The sequence below is a fragment of the Ictidomys tridecemlineatus genome, chromosome 6, assembly GCF_052094955.1.
Source record: "Ictidomys tridecemlineatus isolate mIctTri1 chromosome 6, mIctTri1.hap1, whole genome shotgun sequence".
Classification (NCBI taxonomy): Eukaryota; Metazoa; Chordata; class Mammalia; order Rodentia; family Sciuridae; genus Ictidomys; species Ictidomys tridecemlineatus.
In genome coordinates this window covers 35,555,305-35,571,639 of record NC_135482.1, presented here as the reverse complement: position 1 = coordinate 35,571,639, position 16,335 = coordinate 35,555,305, and the positions used below count along the sequence as shown (strand labels likewise).

At 33.5% G+C, this 16,335-nt stretch overlaps 1 protein-coding gene across 35 annotated transcripts in view; it reads right to left on the bottom strand.

Annotated features, from left to right (window-relative positions):
* The window catches only part of Ppfia2 (PPFI scaffold protein A2), a 440,250-nt gene that overhangs the window by 88,211 nt on the left and 335,704 nt on the right, over nt 1–16,335 (bottom strand). For 20 of the 35 annotated variants that reach the window (XM_078053077.1, XM_078053083.1, XM_078053081.1 and 17 more), the window contains 6 exons: nt 13,179–13,325; nt 12,019–12,153; nt 6,800–6,883; nt 6,397–6,528; nt 4,601–4,663; nt 405–496 (listed from right to left, as the gene is read on the bottom strand). In XM_078053077.1, coding sequence (XP_077909203.1) covers nt 405–496; nt 4,601–4,663; nt 6,397–6,528; nt 6,800–6,883; nt 12,019–12,153; nt 13,179–13,325 — 653 coding nt within the window. Of the gene's footprint in view, nt 1–404; nt 497–4,600; nt 4,664–6,396; nt 6,529–6,799; nt 6,884–7,312; nt 7,400–12,018; nt 12,154–13,178; nt 13,326–16,335 lie in introns of all 35 variants that reach the window. The other 15 variants (XM_078053063.1, XM_078053070.1, XM_078053068.1 and 12 more) reach the window with 1 other exon arrangement.

Here is a 16,335-nt window from a genome sequence, read left to right as displayed (position 1 = left end):
CTCAGTAATGGTGAAGTGCTAAGCAACTAAGAGATACTCTGTCTCTAAATAAAATACAAAACAAAGGGCTTGGGATTTGGCTCAGTGCTTGAGTACCCCTGAGTTCAATCCCCAGTACCAAAAAAAAAAAAAAGAAAAGGAAAAAATTGTTTAATATATATTTCTATTTATACAATTGAATTCAGAATACAAAAGGAATTAATGCTCATTCTATTGAATATGCACAGAAAAAAATTCTAAATTAGAAAGCTATTTTTGAATGTAGAAATTAAGTCAGCAAAGAGTCAAAGGACAGCAATGACTATTGAGCAGGAGGAAATATCTATTTTAGTTTAGAGTTATAAAACCATAGATTGATAATGATTTTTAGTGAACTATAGATATGCTTTTAATCTAATATTTACCTTGATATTGTGGGTTCAATTAGAGAGCCAGTTCTCATTTTCAGCTGGTCAAGTTCAGCTCTCAGCTTTTCAATTTCTTCTGCTAGTCTTTCCTAAAAATTAAAAAGTGTTACTCAGATGATAATTATATGCCAATATTACCAACACTCAATTATGATAAGCCAAATTGATATTTTTAAAGGGAAAATGACAAATATATTTTGATTAAAGATTATTAAACATGATAGTAAATTATGCCTGAATTTCCTCTTGGAATGAAAATACAAATAATAGAAATTAATAAAAAGTTACCTACATTACCTGGCATTCAATATTCCTTCATCTCTGCAAATTTACAAAAATATTAAAATCATGACCAGCTATGGAAATATCACTTCAAATACCTAGTAGAAAAAAATTGTTTCAAAATTAAAAAAAATATATCGTTTATGTAGTAAGCAAAGATTTTTGCTATTCTCTGAGGACTGATGGACATGTGGGTAATGGAAAAGACTGAATTAAAAGAACTAGCAAAAACCAATCATCACTTCAATAGAAAAGTTAACACAATTTTTGGTTTATTTTGTACAATTATTTGTACTTCTGATAGTGTTCATTGGTTAAAATTATATATTTCAGTATGAAAATTTATGATAGAAGTTGTCATATTTCTTAGTTAAAGCCTGCAAAAACAACTTTTGTATTAATGATTTTAGCTTTTAAACTATTATAAATGTTGAAATGCATCCTTCAGATTTTCTAAGGCTGTTTTCTCTGTTTCAGTGGCCAGGGTCTGCATTTTATTTGATTCATCCTTTTTTTCTCAACACTCTGAATCAAAATGTGGCCTTTGCCATGTTTCTCTTATCTGCCCTTGTAATTCAAAATCACTATCTTACTTCAAATTCTTCTGATTTTTCTCTTGAATTATCTTGCCGGCTTCAGTATTTTCCCTACATATTTTTCGGCTGGTCATATCATTTTTAAACATATGTACAGTAAAATAATTGCTTGGCTTACAAATAGCCAATAGTTTCTTACTGAATTCATTAACTCATTTGTTCATTGTTTTTCAGAAAAAATTGCATTGAATTCTTAAGATACAGAAGTACAATGACTGACTTCTTGCCCTCCTTTAATTTACCACACTAAATTTTTGTGTTTTTTTTTCCCCCAAAACAAACACTAAACAAATGGGATGTGTATGGGCATAGGATGTTCTTAGGAAGAAAATGGAGTCATAGAATGGCTTTCTTATAAAATATTTGAGCAAAGACCTAAAGAAGGGTATGATAGTACTGAAAATATGGGAAAATCTTAGGAAAGGCATTGCAGATGGAAAGAGAAGCAGGTGCAATTGCCCCTAACTGCAAGAATATTTCATGAATTGGAGGACAAGTGTCCAGAGGGATGGGTTTGAGAGGTTAAGGAGAAAGATAAATATGGGGTGCATATAGGAAACTACCATTGTGGGATTCAGAAAATGTATTTCTGAAAGCATTATAAACAATACGATGGTCTTTGGATTTTACTTTGATTGAGATAGGGAGCTGTTTTTTTATTTACTTTGAGATAAGGAGAATTTTTGAGAGAAGTGACATGATTATTCTTGTAGCTCTGCAAAGGACTGCTGAAAGGGAGTAGGAGATATGAAAAAAGAAAATTATTGGCAATTTTCAGCTGGGCACAGTAGTACATGCCTGTAATCCCAGTGGCTCAAGAGGCTGAGGCAGGAGAATCATAAATTCAAAGCCAGCCTCAGCAAAAGTGAGACACTAAGCAACTCAGTGAGACCCTGTCTCTAAACATAAAATAGGACTGGGGATATGGCTCACTGGTTGAGTGTTCCTGAGTTCAATCCCTGGTATCCCACCCCACCAAAAAAAAAGAAAAAAATATTGGCAGTATTCAAAAAATATTGATTAGAATGTAATGGCTTGTACAAGAATGGGTTTGGGGAGAGAATGGATAGATTTGACTAGATTTTGATGGCAGAACTAAAAATTTGCCTATTATTGAACATGGAGTGAAACATAAAAACAGGGTTTAAGAATTTAACTCCAAGTTTTCTAACTTCATTTACTAAAAGCAGTTGTAGTTGTGATTAACTGAGAAGGCCATGGTGCTAGTGGGTGTGTTAGGTGGTGTTGGTGTTTGGCTTGTGTGTATAGGGGGGGATGTGGTAAGAAGACTCAGATGTTAAGTTGAGAGATGTAGGTGTCCAAGTGTACATATTGAGTTAGCACTATAATATACAAACTTTCTCAGGGGAGATGACCAATAGATAATCTAAATTAGAAAATGTTCAATTTGTAGGTGGTGTTTCAATCCATGAGACCAGGTGTACTTAAGGGGCTGACAGGGATAATCTACAAGGATAGCTCAAGGGACTTCGAATTTTGAAGATAAGGATAACGAAGAAGAAATTAAGAAAAAAAAAGAGGTTGTGCATACAAGGGATATTCCTGATAATGGACTGTAATTATAGTTGGTGGGGTGGAAATCTGAGCAATTATAGATATGGTCAGATTAGTGAATATGCTCAGCTATGGGGTATGATAGTACAGAAATGAGATATGACCTGGGAATACCTTCTCTGAAGACTGGCATAAGCAAAAATGCAAGCTCAAAATCATTAATAATGTCGGTTGCTTGGGCAGATTGTGGAAGCTGTAATGCTTGGGTTGGTGGTGGGGAATGGGTTCTGGGGATCTTGCCAGGAGCACACAGAGCTTTGAATAACATTGCACAGCATAACAAGATCAAGTCCAAAATTTACAATCTGGTCAAACCTAGTTCTCTAAACACATACCACTCACAGCAAAGGTCTGATGATTCATCTAATCAACCATCATTGTTTTTTCTGTGATGTTGCATAAGCTTTATCCTGTACCTTGAATGCCCTACTCTTGCTAGTTGTCAAGATCCCATATGTATTTGAAATCTTACTGTAATATCTCCTCTATATAGCCAATATCAACCATTCAGAAGGAATTAGATGCTATCTTCATGTGCCATATTATATTGCTCTAATATACCTATCAATCAGGAGACAGTCAACATCCTGACTATGGGACCAAATGATTATTTTTAAATTAGCATGTATGGTGTCCTGTAGAACTGGTCTGTATTTTCTTTGTTCTTCCATGTTTTCCAATTCTTCTGCATTGCAATACTGTTTCTAGAACTTTGATCCTTCCCTCCTTTCCTTCCTTCCTTCCTCCCTCCCTCTCTCCTCCTTCTTCTATTTATTTCTCTGCCTCTGTTCTTTCCTTTCTTTCATTTCCTTACTTCCCCTCATGTCTCTATCCATTCCTTTTATCTCTCTTTCAGTACAAAATTATAGATCTCTTCTTCAAGTAGCAACTTTAATTAACTAAGACTAATAAAGTATGAAAAGACTCGTTACCAACTACAGCTTTTAAGATTTCACAATCTGGTCCTTAATTTATGCTCATTATCCTACAACAGAAAGAATTGATTCCAAACTACTGTGCCCATTTTTATTTAAGGTCTCATACTCCTCACTTTTCCTCCCAAGCACCTATAGACCACATTGCATGCATGGTGTTGGAAAGGTTTGCAGCACAGTCCTACCATTGCTTAATTCTTTAGTGGAGTCCCCCCTCCCTGAGAAATCCTCCACAGCAGCCTTGTATGGATGTTTCCTACCCAGAGCTCTCTTCATCCACTTCGTTCATTTGGCACTTGGTATGTGCTACCCTGAATCCTCAATGGTTTATAAAGGGTTGTTCTCTCTTCAATTCAAATTTCACCTACTTTGGAACCAGGATCATGTTGGCAAATACATAACTTAGTACAATTATTATATATAACTGGTATTTATATTTCTGCATAAACAATATCTCAAAAGTAGATACAACTTAGTTCATACATTTTTATTTCATTTGAGGCAGTCATAAACTAGGACACTTTTGTAATGTTAGAAGCAAGATAGTTATTTTCTTTAAGGAAAGCGGAGTGACTATAAGCTAACATGATGGGAGCTTCCAGAGTACTGATTTTTAGTGTATTTGGATAGTAAAACTCATTTGATCTCTATATATACCTGTGCACTTCTCTACAGCTATAATATAAACATTAAAATTGTTTTCAAAAGATTACATCCTAAAATTATTTATTTTCAAATTTATTATACAACAAAACATTCATCAGTGTAAAATAGAAAAATAAGGAAAAAAATGTATCCATAATACCTTATCATGTAAAGATTCTTCAAGATTCTTTCTGAAAGTTTCGGATTCTTGAATTAAAACATTCTATAAAAAAAAGAGAAATTAGCAATAAATTAAGCAGAAAATATTCAAATATGTAGGTTAATGTTCTAACACTCAAAGATCTCCTTATATTCCTTCCTTGGTGAATCTATTCTTGTTTTCTATGGAAGATTAATGGAATCTTTAAATTTGATATCTTAGCATTGTTTAGAAATATATTATTTATGTAGAAAATGTTATTTTGCAACATTTGTATGGATAAATGAAACAAGTATTACCTTTTAAGCTATTTATTTTGCCTTTTGTCATACTACATGTAATCCCAGCTAGAAATTAGATATAATTAGTTAATTCTTCAAATGAGAAATAGTGAGTAACATGCTAAATATTAGCCAGGGATATTTTAAAGAATTCAGATAAACTAATTTTCAGTTTTGAAAGAAAGAAGAAGTCAAATTTTTAAAAGTTTACTTTTTAGACTTCTATCCCAGCACATTTCATATTTCTAATAATAGTTATATTATTAGAGAAATAAAAATAAAGTTATAGCAATTTAATAACTGATGTTACACGTAGTGAAGAAATGAAAATAAATTGCATAGATAATTAAAAGAATCTTTGTCACAAAAATACTATGTTAAAAGCCTTGTACTTTTAGTACAACAAAACATGATTTAAAATAATGCATTGTTGCTGGGTATGGCGGTGCATGCCTGTAATCCCAGCTACTTGGAGGTTGAGGCAGGAGGATTCCAAATTCAAGGCCAGCCTTAGCAACTTGATGAGAACCTGTCTCAAAATAGAAAAATAAAAAATGCTTGAGAATGTAGCTCAGGGGTAAATTACCTCTGGGTTTATTCCTCAGGACTACAAAATAAAAATAAAATAATAATAATAATAATAATGCAGTCTCTTCAAAGTATTGAGTAAAATTCAACAAGAATGTGCTAATTCCATATCAGCCATGTATTTGGAGTTGTTTGGGAAGGAGCACGCCTTACAGTTTTCTAGTGGGTAAATTAATGTTTCATTGAAACATTTTTCCTAACTTTTTTTATGTGTCAAGAAAAATGTCAAGATAAAGTAGTGTTTGCATTCAAACTTAGTTTCCATAATGATTTATGCACCTGGGTTTTAGCCCCTACCTTTGTTTATGCTCTGGAATTGGCAATCATCTCACATAACTCTTGCTGGTCTGGTAACTGCCAGTTATCAATGGGACACATAGTTGTGAATCAAATAGCAGACTACACAGACAGATGAACCTTTTTTGAAACAATACATTTGAAAACATTGAGTTCTTAAACCCTCCAATGATATTGAAAAAAGTTCTGTTTGCAATACAGACTCTTGTACTGCAATTTTTATACTGGTAGTAGGTATCAGTCATTTGAGATACATGAGTTGTTGAAAGTCAGATCTCCATCTCCCAAGTGTTGAGTTTTGTCTTATCATTCTTTTTTTCACATACAAGGAAAAGATAAATAAAATATTTCATCACGAGAGCACAGCACATGTTAATACATTTGCCTCTTACAAACATGCTAATGTGAAAAACTTTTATGGCATGCAGCATTTTTTAATCACTTAAAAATTCATCATCATTGTTTACGGAAATGATTAATTCTCCTCTGAGAATATTTCAGTCATTCTTTAAATTAAGGAAAGCAAATGAATCATTTTGCTAATATGATGATTGCAGCAGCATATCAAGCAAACATAATCACAACATCGTTGCTAAATGTTCGTGAGATTCTACTCGTCTGTGCTTTTACCTTCTCTTCCAGAGCAGCCATTCTTTCTTTTAAGTGTAGCTGTAGGCGTTCATTCGATTCAGTCAGAAGTCTGTCCACTGTATCAGATAATCTTTTGTTATGCTCCTCATTCATTTTCTCTCTTTGCCTAGCCTTACATTCAAGAAAAAGAAAAAAATAAGTTAATTTGATATGAAAATCATTTAAGAACTGCTCAAGCTTGATTTTATAGCTTTGCTAGCTTTAAACTGTATTTAATTTTGTCTATGTTGATTAAATTGGTAGAAACATTTTTTCCTTTAAATTTCACAGAGCACATCTGAAAGATTCTAAATATAACCTGTAATCAAGAAAATTTTTCTTCTTAAATGTGGCCTATAAATCTATAAACAGATAGTGGGGAGTTGCTCATCGATGCACATACTCTTTGAAGTTCTTGATTCTTCTCTTCAAGTTGACCTTCTAGATGTCTCATACGTTCTTCAATATTTCCATGTCTCTCTTCAGCCTATTAAGAAATATGAAGAATGCACGTGAAATGTAAGATGTGGTTAATTCTTTCTTCTATCTAGATAAATTGAAATAAAATGTAAAGCAAGCTACTACCAACTGCAAACAGTTTTCAAAAAATAAACTTTCTTTAAACAGGCAGCTGAACAGCATTGCTTGAAATGTGTCAGCTACAAAGGCCTGTTACATCCAAGCATCAGCAAAACATTGGATTTATTTATGAGCAATGAAATCAGCCAAATGTAACATGCAGACTGTGCATGGTTTGAACACAAACCTGCCATTGTCCAATCTTAAGCTCCTGAAGCACTGAACTGCACAGATGGTCGATTATCAATAAATAAAAGTAACATAATTTTTATAAATGAAAAGAAAAAACTTAGATGGATTCTATTTAGCAATAGAAAGTAAAGTCCAGTAGGACTACCTTCCTACGTATGGAGATCATTTCTTGTAGTTTAGCTTCCATAACATATTGATAATCATCAGATGAGGTAGAAGAGGTTGGATCAGACTAACAAGTCAAGGAAAAGGAGAGGGACAAAATTGAAAAATCAGAACTAAAGACACTGACACTGAACAGAACATAGCACAGAATGCTTAAAATAAAAGTGTGACAGCAAATTTAATACTTTAATAGAATTTTATATGGAAAGAACTATACTGATATCTGGTGAACATAATGCAGTTGATGATTATAAATGAAAAACAATGATATGCTCAAATAAAAAGCTGTGAACCTAAGGTTTGGAAGGTTAGTGATGGCTGCCAACGAGAGACTACTACAAAATGAATTAAAGCAACTCTGAAAAAGTGATGTCATATTTGGAATTATGGGAAACCAAACACTAGAATATGTCTCTGATAGATTGTTAAAGTGCTGTATTTTGGTTTGTTTGCTTATCACATTACTTAAAATAATGATAACAATGTATCTAAATGTTGTGGAGTATGCAAGGCAGTAATTCAGGTGTAATACATTTGGAACAAAATTTACTATAAACACTATTCTCTGGACATCAGGGACAAACCTAAACCATGGGGAAAATTATATTGTGAGTGTTCCCCAATTGAAGCAGGAATTAGTTACCTCAGGAGGCCAACTTACAAGATAACTTCTGGTCTCCCAATGCACATTGTAGTCATCCATCTAAAACCTAACTGCCTATTCTCAGTTAAAGCTCTAAGTTGAAATTTTAAAATTTCAAATTATTAAAAAGTCAAAATTTCAAGAACTCAAAATTATTAAAAGTCCTCAAATTATCAAGGTGTCAATATTGCTGTGAGGACAAGAATATTTATTTGTGAACTTTCCAAAATGACACCAAGGACCACTACAAAATTTTCTACATAGACTTGTTTCTATGGAAACAAAATAGTGCCCTAAAGTGAACAGGCAGCACAGAGTCTTTGTGAGCTAAAGTTTGCCCAGTGCTAAGGTTAGTTACATGCCTTGAGGTGACTTGTCAGGTTACCAGAGTGCAGGGTGTTAACACATGTGACATTGCTGATAGCTGAATTGTATTAGTATGTTAAGCACAAATTACATAGAAAATCACATCAACATTTAAGTCACAATTGCAAGTAAAGTAATAATAACATCAACACAACCCTCTCTTAGGGCTATAAATTTTCACTCCAGATTATATTATCTTACTTTATATAAGTCCATTCTAAAATAACAAAATTTACTCTATGCCAATATAAGACTATATGTATGTCATGCAGCAAATAAAATAGTAACCAATTCATATATCAAGTTCATATACATTTATTTATACTATTTTATGCAAAAAATTCCAATTTAAACTATGTAATAAGTCTTTAATATTTCAAATTTGGTATGTTTATATAAATTATAACTCAGTCTTCATATTTTGTAAGATTTTCCTTCTGATATTTTTATCTCATAAATGTGGAATGTCATGCACAAATAATAAATAAACAATTTCTTTTCTCACATCTTCCACAAATTTCTGAGCAAAAACAACACAGAAAGCTACAATGGTCCCCAAATGGAAAACAATAGTTTTATAAATATCATTTAAGCTTAGAGTTCTATTAAGAATACAGTTAATGAGTTCAGATTTTGTTGAAATTATATAATATAGATTTATTAAGTTGTATGTAATCTTGCAAAAGTATGTTTTAACATGCAGTTAGAGGTATTGAAATTAATCAGATGACATGAATATTTCAACTTTCAAAACTATCTATTCAAAAATACAAGATTCTAAAACGTCCTGAAAGTCCTTAGAACTTCTACCTGTTCCTGTCTTGACTTTGAACATATAACACACACTGTGAAAATTCACTTCAGACATGGATTCCTGCCATGTCTAAATTACAATGTTATAGCTGATACTTTTTATTGTTACTAAAAATGAACTCAAGATGAATTATGTCCTTGCTGAGGAAATATGCATTTGAATTAAGGAAGTAGGTTTAAAATCATAGGGTGTGGAACCTGAAATCTTTAATTTCAGGTTCATTGTGAATAAACTTGCCAAAACTCAAGTTTGGTTTTATGCATAGCAGTTAATCAGGAATTCTGATTGGCAGGTAATAAAAGTAGAAAAAAAAGACACCAGTCAAATAAAATGTCTGACGGATTGCTAAAAGTCTTCAAAATATTAGCAGAGGGGAGCCTGCATCTAAGCTAGGCAAAAATATTTTTATTTTAGTAAGTAGTCAAAAGAGTAAGAAATTTTAAAAGAGACTATGATGAACAATAATACTGAGAGGCTAAAAATAAACTGCAGTTGAAAAAAATTAATAAAGCAGGTTATAGGGATAGTCCCTAAAGCTATTGAGAACAGAGGACAAGAAAATACAAGACTTTGAAGCTACAAACTTTGGGAAAACACATGAAAAAGTGATCTTCCAATGTTATAAAAATGTTATCATGTGAAATGTGTTCAGGAGAAAATTTCAGCACTGAAGGAGTTCACATACCAAAATAAGTCATTAATATAACAATTGAGTATCTGAAATATGTTGTTGATTTAGAACCAGTCAGAAGAGAAGGTAGTAAAAAGGAGAATAGGGAATTGTAGCATTAGAAGATTTTTTAAATTGTTGATGTACCTTTATTTTTTATTATTTATTTATATGTAGTTATCAAACCCAGTGCCTCACACATGCTAGGCAAGTGCTCTGTCACTGAGGTATAACCCCAGTCCTAGCTTTATAAGATTTTTAAGAAGGTTAAAATTTTTCTGAAAGATAAGAAAAGGAAAAGAATGCAGAGAAAGTGGACATTGGGCAATATTTTCGGTAGGAGTAAGCTAAGGAAATTATTTGGAGTGCACAAGATAGTATATCAAAATAAAAGTCTAACAGAATAAAAAGAGAACAAAAAAGGATGAGACATCCAATATATTATATATATATTCATTCTAAAGAATTCTTAGAAACATTTTTGCCCTGTAACTCAAATATTATATTTTAAATTATAGTCTATTATCAGTCTTTAATAATCAGAGGCAATTTAAATTGTTTCCTTGGGGAAGATTATTGACTTTCTAGTATTTTAGTCAGGATAATATCAATGTAGTACTATTATACACTAAATTTTAAAAAGTTATTTTTCTTATGTAATCACTCACTTATCCCCCTCCCCCCTCTAAATAATGATATTTAAGAACTCTTTATGAGGTGGGCACAGAGGTGCACACTTGTAATCCAAGTGGCTTGGGAGGCTGAGGCAAGAAGTTCAAAGCCATCCTCAGCAATTTAGCAAGGCCCTAAGTAACTCAGCAAGTCCCTGTCTCTAAATAAAACTTAAAAAGCGCTTGGGGTGTGGTTCCAAGGTAAAGCACCCTGGGGTTTAATTCTTAGTACCCCCCCCCAAAAAAAACCTCTTTAAGAAAGTTACTTATGTTCCTCAAATAAAAAGCCAACTTTACATATCTTAATCCATGCTACAGAAATTTAAAACAAGCATTTGCAAGAAAAACATAAAAATAGTAATATGTTTGGATAGCTTTATGTGATTTTGGAAAGCTTTATATAATTTAGGAAATATTTTCAAATTAAATGATAAGTTTGCCTTCTAACTACCCAGTGAACTTCCTTATTTTAACAAACAGGAAGATTAGCTGACTGTTCATCTTTAACTATTTACTTTCTCAAGAGAGTAGGTTTTGTGTGCCTTCTTTTCCATTTCTGTACCAATTGCTTCGGAAAACCCATAATGTCAGAATTTAAACTTAAAGTTCACATAACTATATTACCCATTTATTGCTATGGCCTGAAAAAAATAACAAACAGCAATGATTGTGTGAAAATATAAAATGTCTGTACAATTTTGAATGGCTAACAAAAGTCCAACATGCTATTAATAACAATAATCAGGATTTTTTTTTCTAGTGAAATGTATGTACAGTTTGAAGTAATCCCATTTCCATTTGACTCTTAGGGGTCAGATTACTCTTTTTTATTATAAAGTTTTCAAAATTCTAAACTATAAAGATGTTGTAGAATCTATTGGCCAAAATATGGCAGAAAACATTGAAATCTTCAGAGTATTATTAATTTTAATTTTCAGAAGAAATTACAAGTATAAAAATCACTTTTTTTGCTATCTAATGTTTTTTCCCTGCAAAATTCTATAACTATATCTTTTTGCTAACTAATGTTTTTTCCCCTGCAGACTTCTATAACTATAACTTCCAATTTCTAGCAAGTTTTATCATTCTATAGTGTGAAAAAAATCAACATTGTATTTTATTTTGTAAACTTCTAATGACAACTTATGTGAAGCCTATTGTTACGACTCATGTATATATATTTGAAACATTTAACATCACTGAGTGTTTATCTCCATTATACTATGTGTAAATATTACCATGGAAAATTAACTATAACAATAAAGTGAAATATTGTCTGTTTTATTAATGTTTAAGTTGGCAAAAGAGTTATTATTACATTTGTACCCATGGTCACTGATGTCAGCATAAGTAAGATACATGCAATAAGAAAAAAAATCATTAAATAAGAGATTAACACCATAAATATCAATAAAATTGACTCTTCTAGGGCCTAAAGAAAATCTTTATATATTCCATTTTGAGCGACAATTGTTGCTACACTTATATCCAGGTGGACCTACTAATTGTTTTAGTGCGGTACCTTTGTTAGGGCTGCAATTCTCTGAGCCAGTTCAGCCTCTACTTCAGGTAAGGTTTCAGCTTTTCTCATAGTCTGCTGCAACTTTTGCTCAGCCAGCTCGAGACGCTCTTGTAGCTGTCTGTTTTTTTCTTCCATCTGAAATAAGAATGGTAAAAGAGGCACTTAAAGGGTCAGAGTTAATATAGCAAATGTAGTCATTATGGGCTTTACACTTCATCCATTAATCTATACTTAAAATCAGCCACTAACACACTTACATGTGCTAAGTGATGATTATCATCATGCTTTCATGTATTACTTATCCATTTTCCTTAATAAAATTCTGCATATTAAAACAATAGAAAATCTCTTACCCTTGGCAGCAAAAAGAAAAGAAATTGCTAATGAGTATAAGCTGGAACAAATGGCATAAAACTCAGTATTAAGACATCAGATGTATCATGATAACAAATAAGGAAAATCACCCCATTAGTCTGGAGTTGGGACAGGGAATGTAGTTTGAGAACTGAGTCCTGGCTCTAGAGATGAGACTGACAAGCTTTCTATAAAGGGCTTGACAGTAAATATTTTGGCTTTGTGTATCAAATCATCTCTGTTCCAACTCCTCAAGTCTGCTGTTGTAACACAAAAGCAGTCATAAACGTGATTAAATTATTATACAGGGCTGTGTTCCAAAAAAGCTTTATTTACAATTGCAGGCAGCCAAAAAGATTTGGCCCATGGACCATAGTTTGTCTACTCTTGCTCTGGATCCCAATAGACTTCATTATTGTTCTGGCATTACCAGATGTATAACATTGGGAAACTTTAATGTCTTTGCTCCTTCGTGTATTCAGTGTAAAAACCATTCCTACTTCAGAAACGGTTAGAATAAAGTCATACAAACATGTAAATGGTTTAGCACAATTTCTGATTAACATACAGATTAAAAGTCAATAATGTTAATTATTTTTATCATTATAAAGACAATTTTATTTTTCTAACAAGTGAACGATATACTGGAAATCACATTTTGCTTTTCATTAGCTTTATTCTAGATGTAAGAGCATGTTTGGCCAATCATCTGCCAAGATTCACTCTATTTTACTTACTCTGTGTTTTGTGAGAATGATGAGAACACACACATGGACCAGAACAAAACCAAGACAGAGATACTGAACCTGCCGTAGGATGGCTTCTTTATTTGCCAGCTCATTTTCCAGTTTATCATTCATGTCATGTATGGAGGTAGATTCTCTCTGAGCACTGAGGTAACGCTTCTCAAGAGTGGTGATTCTTTCTTCCATGTCTTCCTTCTGTGCCATAGCCTGTAATTAAAATTAAAAAATCAAGTCAGATTCACAGATAGCTTAATGTGTTGTTTTTATGTACATAAAATTATAAGGCATAAAAGGTATGGTTTTATTGAAGTAAAGACATTCTTTTTTATGGAAGTAATACAAGATTTTATGTGAATTTCCCCCATTTATTTATGTGAACTCATCTTATATCCTCTGTTAACCAGAATGACCAAAACATTAATTAGGTAGGTGGAAGTTACAGTGAGGCTGCGTTTTTTACAATAGCTGCCATCACTGAATAAAGTGTTATTTTTTGTTGATTGTGGAAGAAGTTCATAATGGGAAAACACAAGTTTTGAAGCCAGGCTGATCCTATTTCTTGGAGCTAGAGTGGGAGGGTGGTAAGGAAGCTTTGGGCCAGTCACTTTATCTCACTAAGCCTTAGGGTCCTCATCTGGGAAAAGTGAGGGTAATAAGAACTTTTCCACAGGTAGTTCATGGGAAATTAGAGAAATCAAATATAATGCATTAGTAATCGCTTTCAAAGGTGGTTGGTCCTTCTGAAGTCCTTATTAAACCAGGGCTGTGGGACTTGAGAAGTAAATCTTTCAGACATATTTTAGTTACCCTTCACAGTAATCTGAGTGCCCTGTGTGTGTTTGTGTGTATGTGTGTGTGTGTGTGTGTGTGTGTGTGTGTGTGTGTGTGTGTGTGTAAGTGCAGAAAGGCAGCCTGAGGTTGGACTCTGCTCAGCTCAGTGGTCTTCTCAACACTGTCACCTCCTACTGTCTTGCACCTGGCATTTCACACATTTATATGGCCTACTTGGCTTTGAAAACATTTGTGTTTGCAATCTCAACTCAAAGAGGGATGACAAGATTTTTTTTTTTTCATGGAACTCTTTGAGCTGAAAAAGAGTAATTCTGTTTTAGAAGAATTTCCTGTGAAAGGAGACCATTGTATCCATTAGAAGAAATTCCTAATAAAAGAAAACCTGGCATTAGAGGATTGATGTCTCTCCTCTAATTGGGCTCTCTGTCACCTACATTCAGAGACTATTCATTCTAAGGACTTATTTTTAAATGGGTGACAAAAAAGGGGGAGCTAGAGGCATCGGGCTCTTTCTGAGGTGACACTAGATTAGGTAAGGACAAATTGGATATGTAAGTGCTAAAATGAAAGGGAAATACCTAGACCTCTGGAACCAGGAGAATGAAGAAATATCAGAATGAGAAACAGTTCAAGAAATAGACCTGGTGAATTCAAAGAAAGAAATCCTAGTGATTCCTCAAAGGTGGTATAGAAGAGAGGTTAAACTTCATCTACTTTATACATTCCCTGACTTTGGGTTGTGGGAAGGAATTAAAAGGAGACAGGTATCCACAGACTATTGATTTATGTAAAGTTGTATCACCTGAGCTGGAGTGAATCTACCGCTTCACAGATCATCTCTTTCAGAAACAGTAGTTAATGTTTTAGTGTATATTCTAACCCCATCCATGCATTCTGACATTTACTTATTATATAAACCTATAAGTGTCAGTGCTCTTAGCAAAGATGTTTTTGGGTGCCTATTATGCTTACTAGTTGTGTACAAAGTAAGAAGAGAGCAGTGAACAAAGCAAAACAAAACTCCCAGTTCTCAAGCATCTTTATGTATAGTCATGGAAGGAGTCAGATGATGTACAAGCAAATCTGTAAAATGTATATTGTGCCAGGAAGAGGAAGTGTTGTGGGATAAATAAATGAAAAAAGAGGGAGAGTATGTGTGTGTAAATAGCAAGGTAAGAGAATACTTCCTTGAGAAGACAACATTTGAGCAAATGGCAGGGTGATAAGAAGATGCAACTTAATAGGTCCTGCTTGCAGAGGAGGTCACCTTTAATGAGTAGGCTAGAATGACAGAAGGGATGAACTACAAAAGGTCAGGAGAGAGGTAACAGAGACTATACATGTCTTTTAGGCCATTTAAGGGTTTTGATATCACTATAAGTGAAAAAGGTAACCATTGAAGAGTTTTAAGCAGAAAAGTAGCATGAGCTAATGCATCAGCAGGCTACTTTGGTTATGGGGTATAGACTAAGGTGAGCCAAAGTCTGAAGCAGAAAGACCAGAAAAGAGACTATTATAAAAATACATGGGAAAAAGTATTTGTGTGGAACAAAGAAGAGCCATGACAGTTGTGAGAAGAGGTCATATAATGGATATATTGGGATTATAGAGGTATTAGCATTTATCACTAATGCAAACAATACTGTCTGCATCAAATAGGGATACCAGGGACAGCTCCGAGACTTTGGAAAGAGCAACAACAACGATGGGCATGTAAGACTGCAGGTGAGTCAGGTGTGTCGGGGAAATAGCAAGAAAACAGTTTTGAAGATGTCAATTTTGTGACACCACTTAGAATTCTATACAACCACCTGAAAATCGGGAAAGCAAGACCAGCTGGAGATACAAAGTGGGAGTCAGAAGGCCATGGAGGGTTTGGGAGTCATGAGACTAATGTGAATTTACTAGGGTGGATTGAGAAGGGAAGGCATTCTGAGGTTGGGTAGGGAAAGGACCCAGTGAAGGATTCTTGAGATGAGGGCAGGGAGTAAATATGGAGGAAATTCAGGAGAAAGCAGTGTTTTTTTTAGTTCAGTGAAGACATGATCTAGAGAAGGAAGAGTGGTAAGGTGATAAAGTGATTCAAAGTACTGAGAACTGACCTCTTCACTCAGTAACACAGAGATCAATAGAAACTTTTATAAAGACATTTTTTTATGGACCGTGGAGTCATAAGTATGGTGAAATGGGTGCAAGAGAGAATGGGGGAAAGAGAATTAAGTACAGAGAATAGAGTCACTACATTAACAACTGGTTAAGCACCTACAAACAATATAAAAAGATAAAAACACATGGTTTAAAAGAGTATGAAAAAATAGAAGAGGGTAAAAGTCACAAAAGTTTTTCACAGAGAGAGAAATAATTTTCTTTTCAATTGAGAGAAAATAATTGATTCTAAACTTCAACGTTAGCAGGTAAGATGATT